The 8,770-nt window shown below is 30.9% G+C and overlaps 2 protein-coding genes across 3 annotated transcripts; both read right to left on the reverse strand.

The window, feature by feature from the left end:
* Positions 1–942: 942 nt before the first annotated feature.
* Positions 943–3,126, reverse strand: LOC131674566 (ribonuclease P protein subunit p30). Its single transcript, XM_058953305.1, has 7 exons — positions 2,837–3,126; positions 2,543–2,760; positions 2,409–2,477; positions 2,153–2,353; positions 2,019–2,086; positions 1,848–1,927; positions 943–1,787 (listed from the first exon to the last, which is right to left on the reverse strand). Exons 1-7 carry the CDS (start codon positions 2,925–2,927, stop codon positions 1,678–1,680), a joined length of 837 nt encoding a protein of 278 aa, XP_058809288.1. The 5' UTR covers positions 2,928–3,126; the 3' UTR covers positions 943–1,677.
* Positions 3,127–3,428: 302 nt separating this feature from the next.
* On the reverse strand, positions 3,429–6,446 carry LOC131674553 (ras-related protein Rab-14). 2 transcript variants are annotated; one of them, XM_058953285.1, is made up of 7 exons: positions 5,836–5,943; positions 5,417–5,529; positions 5,211–5,337; positions 5,002–5,119; positions 4,809–4,927; positions 4,669–4,737; positions 3,429–4,594 (listed from the first exon to the last, which is right to left on the reverse strand). In XM_058953285.1, exons 2-7 carry the CDS (start codon positions 5,520–5,522, stop codon positions 4,477–4,479), a joined length of 657 nt encoding a protein of 218 aa, XP_058809268.1. In that variant the 5' UTR covers positions 5,523–5,529; positions 5,836–5,943; the 3' UTR covers positions 3,429–4,476. The 2 variants fall into 2 exon arrangements, with proteins under 2 accessions (XP_058809268.1, XP_058809267.1); XM_058953284.1 differs by lacking the exon at positions 5,836–5,943 and adding an exon at positions 5,978–6,446 and having other exon boundaries at positions 3,431–4,594.
* Positions 6,447–8,770: the final 2,324 nt, after the last annotated feature.

The raw sequence follows: 8,770 nt of genomic DNA on the forward strand, positions 1-8,770 counted from the left end.
ATGGCTGGTCGCTTACAAAACTCGTAAAAAAGTCTAATTTTACAACATGAATGTTTTATTGAATAATTATAAAGTATTATGCTCAATAATGTTTTAAGCATAAATAAATAGGATAAATATTGTATAAATTAATGTATTACGTACAATAAACCTACAGTTGGTTAACTATAAAAAAAATTAGTGGAAGAGCTTAATTTAACTTAGATAATAATGTTCAAATTTGTGAAAACAGATTGGTATAAGAATTGATTAACAAATTTTCTGATATAATTCAAAATATACGATATACGCAAACGCTATATTATATATATATATATTAAATAAGAAAATTAAAGATGTTACAACCGAATGAAATTATTCAAGGATGATTAATTTTTTTTTCTTTTTAAGAGTAATAATATTGATTATCAACACAACTATAATAAAGAATTACTATCTTTGAATAAAATTTAACTTCATAAATTTAAGATTATTAGTTGCTTAAACAGATTGGAAACAATTGGAAAAGTTTATTTTAGAAGTATCTAATATTGATTCACATGTATAGAAAATGATCACAAAAGCTGAACATATTTTTGATCATTATGATAAAAAATTCACAAAGTTATTGTCAGTTTTTTGTAATATAAAAAAAGTTTTCAAATTTTGGAAAGTAATGAAATCTATCTAAAAATGGCACGATTACTGATATGTACTTTTATATACTTTATATAACTTATTGAATAGTAAATGTCCTCTACAAATAATCAAACGGACAGTCATTACATTTATAAATAACTATTTGTATCGAATTGACTTAAATACTGTTTTAAACATTTTGAAAGTACGATAATTATAACAATTACAATGTTGGAATACGTGGAGTTTCGGAAGTAATAAAACAGGTTTTTTTATTTTTATTTATTTAAATAACAGATTTATTTTTTATTTTATTCATGAGATTAACTAACGATTAACTTGTTTATAATATTTTAAATTTTTTTTTACAATCGTTCTGCCAGATTCAAATTTGAGTAGTGCACCTTGCATTTATAGCTTCTTTTGTTTTTTGGTTTTTAAGGGATTACTTGTACTAATTAACTGACTTATAGTAACAAATGATACTCAATAAAATTGTTGCAATTAAAATAAACTAATCAATGTTTGAATTATTTTATACAGTATCTCGAGAAAACTAAATTTGAATGGTATCTTACGACTGTCTAGAGTTCAAATTTTAAATTACAGGTGAGCGCAGATAAAGCGTGAATTCAACTTCGTTTAATAATTAAAATCGTTAAAAGCGCTTTATTAATGCTTGCGAGATTTATTAGTTTACAGTGTTTCTGATGTGTGTATATATAGTGGATGTTTGTGTGTATACATATATATATATATATATACATCGGAATTAATTATTTAATACATTTATTTCAGAAAGTATTTTAAACAAGTAAATCATATTTTTATTTATTAAATCGTTTTCCAACCAAGTTTTGAAATTTCACTTCAAATTTGGACTTGTGCAGGAATTACATGTGCATAATTGCTGAATTCGAGAAATTGGGATTGTGTTAATTCATATTGTTTCTAAATTTTTAAATAAAAAGGATAGAAAAAAAATTGACTTTTTATAATTAACTTGACTCTTTTAAGGAAAAAAATGATCTTAATCAAATTATAAAATTGTTTATAATGCTAATCACATAGTTTAATCTTTTTTGATGGAATATTTGATAAATCTACATCATCATCCACTTTTTCAGTACGATGTATTTTAAAAAATGACTTTCCACTCCGTCTACCTTCTGAAAAATGACAGAAAAAATGTCATCACAAGTTTATACAAAAATTAATTTCATGCTTACCTCCTTTCAAAAGAGCTGATATAGTATTAGATCCTAGAGCATTTTTTGCATTTGTTTCATTCAATCCTAAAAGTCTAGCTCTAGTTATGATAAGTTCAGGACATTAATCTTGATGTTCAAAATTTATGTTAAATATTTGATAATTTATGTTAATTGTTTGATAAAGGATACAAATTGATAATGTCATATGGATTTCGTATCAAAGAGTCACTGTTGGCTCCACTTGATAATACTACATTCTTAAAATAAAATATGTCTATAAGATATGAAATTAATGAAACTTTAATAACATTTGCTATCATTACCTTACTTTTACCAAAAGTATAAAATAGATGAGAGTAATGAATAGCCAATTTTCTTGTAGATAAATTAATGACATCAGAGTATTGAATTTCAAAATGGATTCCTCGTTCCACTGCTTGTAAATATAATTTTCTACTCAACTTCAACCCTTTACATGTTGAATTTATGAATATTACATCTACATTCAGTTGGGCACAAGCAAACTGAAAAGAAAATAATTAGTACAATAATAACTATTCATCATTATAAGTAACGTACTTGAAATGCATTTTGTGTCTTTGGTATAACAGCATACAAATCGTAATTTTTCATCATTGCTAGTTGATTCTGAAATTTTTAATTTGGTAAAATGATAGATTTAAATCAATATTCAACAAAAGTCAATAACATACAATAGAATGGGTTTTCAGAGGATCTGAGAAAGTGAAAGTTATTCTATTAAATATATTTAATTTTCCTGTGAATTCCATTTCTAAATCTTGTATATTGAATGGTTTTGGTATACAGTATGGACAAGTATTAACTGTTCCAGCTTTTTTTTTCTTCTTCTTTTCATTTTCAAACACTGATTCATCCACATTTTGATTTATTACCACATTCCTGTAGCCAACTATTAAAATATGTATTGTAAATATAAAAATTCAAGTTTTTTAAAATTGATATAATTGCTATACACATAAATATACCTTTATGAAGTTTAAACAATATTTCTTGTAACTCACTCTTATTTTCTGGTAAATTAATACACAAATCACTAAATCCAAATTGCATTTTCATAGATTAAAAACATAACCTACAAAAATTAATTTTCAATAGAAATAGAATTACATAGTAAATAATGTACTGTATCGTTCTTTTATTTTCCTATTGTATATTTAACGATCATGCTTATATTCACAATAAGTAATCAACTATCATAATTGATTATTGATACGCTTTTTCAATATTATTCCAGCTACACTGTACATTTAGCCTGTCAAGTGTGCTAACTTAAATGTGCCGACTTTATTTAAAAATACTTAAGATTCAATCAATTTAATAAATTTAATATAGCTTGAAGAATTTCATTCAATAAATATTTATTATTAAATGCAGGTTGTATACATATAAATTCATTTACTATTGGCATTTAATCTATTACTGTATTTTAATAATTAATAAATTTATTTATCGTGCAACTACGCAAACGTAATATAACAAAATTATTTCAAAAATATTTATTTCTGAACCTCTAGGATATAAAACGTGTAAACCATAGTAAGAAAATTAATAATAAAAAATTACCATTTTACATACATTGATATTATAAATAAGTTTCATTTCTATAAAAATTTTGACATGAAAAACGTAACAAAAAAATTTGTTCATTTAAAAAACGAAAAAATAATGTTCCATTTTTAGGCCTATTTATGAATTAAACATATATTGATGTATTTTTTGAAGAAAGTTATTTATATACACAATTTATAATTCTTAATACTACAAATAATATTAACAGTGTAATAATTTTTCATTATAATTTTAGTAATGATGATTAAGCACGCCTTCATAATGGCTTTAAAATATTTGTAAATACATTTGATAACGATCATACAAATGTTTTCTATATTACTTTTCAATTTATTCAAGAGCTTTATATTTTTTGTGTATAATCCAAGATTTTTCGCATATATTCGCAACTGCATTTACTTTGCAACCATTTTTACAAAATGTAATGTTTGTGAAAAATTAATTTTTCACCAGACAAACGAACATACTTCAGTTTATTCCCGCTGTTTATATTCTAAATGTAGTATACAGAGGAATGAATCAGCTTTTTGACAACATGATTAGAGAATTAACGACGCTGGATAGGAATTAAAATTAAGATTAATAGTTAAGAAAAAAAAATAATTTCATTTTGGTGAACTTATCTTGGTAAGCTGTTTGTATCAAATGCACTGATCTAAAAAAATTATGAATTTTAGATAAGAATGAAAAAGTTCAGAAGCACTTAAAAAGTTGATTATAAGTCTTAATTATTATTTGAAAATTATACTACTTATAAAAGAAATTGCTCTGAATTCACTTTGAATATGCAGTAATGATTTGAACAATTTGTTAATATATGTTAGATAACAATACAAGTTATATATACATACATAGAAGTATGTATTTTTTAGTATTTGCCAATTGAAAAAAATTATTTGGAATCATCACACTGCCCTTATGTAAATACTTTTTATCAAACATCTGGACAGAACAAAGTTTTTTTTTGTTTAGTTTTAAACCGTAATATGCATCATTAATGTTAATGCATAATATGGCTCTATATACAATTGAAAGTTTAACAGGAGCAAGAGTCTTTGCCACCTTGTTGCACATTCAATACTCCTTGCAAATTAGTACGACCAGGCTGACTAGGATTGTGCTGTACTCCCGATTCTGCAGCATTCAAATCCAAACTGAAACAAATAAATTCAAATGATGAACATGTTCTGACCTAGCACTTGTTTAATTTTTAATAAAGAATATTTACCGTCCATCTTGTATACTTTGGAAAATTTTCTTTGCAGTCTCTAAAAAAGCTTCTTCTACATTATCTCCTCTGAAATTAATAATAACGATTTGTAATTGATTTAGCTAAGATAATTGAGGAATATTGTATAAAAGACATACGTTTTAGCACTAGCTTCTACAAACGTGAGTCCATTTTCATCTGCAAATTGTTTTGCTTCTTCATAAGTAACATCTCTCTGTCCATCTAAATCACTTTTATTTCCAATCAAAAATATCACCTAAATAAAAAATTAATATTGGTTGTATAAAAATAAAAAATTTGCAATGAATGCATTATTATTAAAGAACATACAGTGCTTGGATTTGTGAGATTTCTAGTGTCGGTTAACCAACTACTAAGATGATTGTAAGTAGAGCGTCGAGTGATATCATAAACCATTAGAGCTCCAGCAGCTCCACGATAATATGACCTATAAATTAAAAACATTTTTCAAGTATGTCACATAACCCAATAACAAAAAATGTGCTTTTAATTATTTTTATTAAAAATAATGGAATTACCTTGTAACTGCTCTAAATCGCTCTTGTCCTGCAGTATCCCAAATCTGAAGTTTGATTTTTTGTCCCGCTACCTCAATTATTCTAGTTCCAAACTCTACACCAATAGTATGAGGACAATCTGCCATAACTGGAAGTAATTTTTCATGAACAAAATTCAGCAAAAAAATGGTTTATAAGATGAACTAATTTTATGAACAAATTCTTACACTTTTTTTCTGTAAATTGATGTAGTAAACATGATTTTCCTACTCCCATGTCTCCTATAATGATGTATTTGAAAATGTAAGAGTAGTTGTATGGACCAGCTGACATTTTGCTCCTGTAATTATCAATTTAAAAATGTTTATTGTTAGTAAATCATAATAACCAAATTGTAAAGTATTCTTTAAAATAAAGTATATTATTTTAACATTTCTTAGCAACTTGTTAGTATATATGTATATCCTTTTGAATTGTATAATATCCATAAATACATAGCAAATGTTATAAGTTAATAAGATTTAGGTTAAATAGTGAGCATAATTACAACGACAATATAAGGTGGATATGTAAACTGAACATAATGAGAAAATGAAAAAAGTAATAAGAGATTGGACTAGTAAGTATAAGGATAAAAAGTAGATACCTTTGCTGACAACTTGTTTGAACAATAAGCAAAGTAGTAATCAATAATCAAGTACAATTAATCAAACATCTATATTGTAAGCTGTCGCCGTGGCCGACATTGTCTGCGTTTCCGTGCGAAGTAAAGCGTAGGTAGAACTCACCTGTTCTGCTGCAAGTCAGTCGTAAAGAGAAAAAGCTGGTCGTAGAATGCGTGTGTTTATATGTAGATGTGAACAACAAACACGGTTAATGTTTATCAGACGAGAAACGGGAGGCGGTGGTGTGTCGCCCAGGGAGCCTTTTAACGTGTAACGAAAGACCAGCTGGGAAAACAATACAACACTGAACCTCGCGATTTAATCGCTGATCAACGGACCAGTTAGCACTCGTCGATCATGCAAAATACAGTAGATCCTTCTCCTTCTTTCTTATTCGCTATAATCAACGTTCACTCAACTTAAGAAATGATTTTACCAGCTCGTCAACTCAGTTCTTTTACTTTGCGCTTTCCTTTTTTCTTTACTTCCCGCAAGTGCTTTGTAGTACGTGCATGAATGTGGGCATGATACTACGGTTCGAACAAAGATAGAACGAGCAAAAATAGGAGAGAGAAGGCGGTCTGAGAAAGACAGACAGAGATAGCTAGATAAGTATAAGGTGTGCTAATGTCCATCATGGCGCAAGCTGGATCTGGTAGACGTCAAACCACCTGTCAACTATCCTAATAAAACCTTATATTTGAAATTACCGTGACGCAAAATTATTCAAAACTTCTGCAGAGTTGATAATTTATATTCCAACGTAATAACATAAAAATGTTAACGCATAGAAACATTAATTTGTCGAGAGAAAATGTATCCTGCCAAGCATATATGTCTATCTTTTAGCTGAATGCTCCAGTTTCATCGCGGGAAATACAAAAGTGCTTATATTACAATACGCACTTTTAGCCATAAATTTACATTCAAATCAAATATGTCAAGGTTTGTCAATTAAATTTTATATGTAACCTTGATGGATCACCTATTTCTCTAATAAATCGCAAATATTCAATTCACCTAAGTAATTCAAGGAAATTTGAGAATTGTCTAAACGTACCGTCTGGTTGGCTCATACCCAGCCTATAAGAAATAGATGTTGTACTGACCAATTGATTTGGATTGGTTGGCAATTTCTATTGCATTAATGAACCATAATGTGCAAAGAAGTAAAAACTATACAAAATCTCATTTAATATAATATGATATCCAAGAAATATATTAGAATTTTTATTATCGCAGTTTAATGAACAAAATTTCATTCAGTCTAACACTCTCTGACAAATCAATAAAATCGACGATAAAATAGTATAATTATTACACTTACAAGCGTGCAACTAAATCACTTTAATAATTAATCTCATTGCGAATAACAAATGCAATTTATATTGTATTCTCACACTTAAGTAAAGACAGCGGTGCGCCGTCTCCTTTCAACTGTATAATTTTTTTACATTTTCTGTTCTGCAGTTCTGCATAATTTTTACAGGAGAGTGAAGTTGTAAATACCGCCACTAGTGGCAGGTCGACTTAGTCCCTCGAGCTCTCAGTCTCTCACGCTCTCATCGCAACTTTTCGAATGCGGCGAATACCCTCTAGCAGCACAACAGCGCACAGACATATTTAACGGGGCGAAGGGCGAACGTCATTTCCGTTTATCGTTCGGGGGACGCACAATGGAAGGAAACGAGTCGGCCGAGTGCGGATCGGCACTTTGGAATTAGTTTGGTGAAGCTGTCATCGGCCGAGGATGCCTATAGCGGCTTGTGCTGCTTGGGTACGCCATAGAAGTGGACAAGTTTTTTCGGTATAGTTCGCCGTCTGCCGAACGTAACCGACTGGCGACTCTTGAGCGACCACGACAGTTAAGCGGCGACCAGTGTAGTGTCAAGTGTGTATACTTTAGTGATCCTAGTGCAGGCGATTACCAGGATATCCTGCAGGACGTTTCGACAGCTGACTCGGGAGCATCGTATCCGAAGGTAAACGACGGTCATAGTCTATTTCCAAGTGAAGCCTTGTTATGTGCTCGTGCAAATGTGTGTATTGAAGCGCGTGCCTTGCCTTGGCTTTACGTACGCCGTGCGTTGCGTTTGTGGTACGTTTGCCTGTGTGTGCGTGCGTTTGTGTGTATGATGCTGCCGCCGCCGCTGGCTGTGTGTGCGTGCGTTCGTACGCGCTCGCGTGTTTGTGTGGTGTGTGTGCGCCTGTATATGTATGCGTTTACAGGCTAGCGGTTGGTTGCGAGTCGCGCGAGAAAGTATTTTTACAGTGCCTGAACGCAAAATCGCGAAAAAAAGGACGACTCGTAGTCTAAACAAAAATTTAAGTTGGTGTTGCTGAGAAGAGTAGCGCGAATAAAATTAGAGGATTCGGGAATCCCGGTGAGCGCCGGTAGAGCCGCTCTCCCTCTCTAGGACGTGATCGATAAATTTTGGAGGTTCCTCTCCAACTTTCAGTGTACTTGTACACACTACCTTTACGTATGAGTATCATCACAACTATTTTCTTAGTTTCGTTGCTCTGAAAAGCGAGCAGCGGTCTGGGCAAGTGAGTGCGCGCACGTATACGTGTATGTGAGCGCGAGAGTGTGTTTGTGTCAACGTAACCTGCGAATACGAGAGCAGCAGCAACGCCGCCTCTCCTCGCTAATTAACCAAACAAAATGGACACGGAGATAACAATCGAGCGAGGGGCCGTCTGTCGATTGTGCTTGCTTCTTGAAAAACTTGGCTGCAGCGTTCGCAATTCTGTTAGGTGACGACAATCCTTCGATAGTTGCTTTTCTGCGATTTTTTTAGTCAAACTGCCCCGTTTAAATGGCTCAATTAGTGGAAGAGTACGAATATGGCTTTTACAATAGTATTAAAGAATCGAACGGGGTCAGGTGTCGGATGAATGTATGAGTGCGTGAAT

The sequence above is a fragment of the Phymastichus coffea genome, unplaced genomic scaffold (genome assembly GCF_024137745.1).
Source record: "Phymastichus coffea isolate CEN01 unplaced genomic scaffold, Cenicafe_Pcof_1.1 PCOF00255, whole genome shotgun sequence".
Taxonomy (NCBI): Eukaryota; Metazoa; Arthropoda; class Insecta; order Hymenoptera; family Eulophidae; genus Phymastichus; species Phymastichus coffea.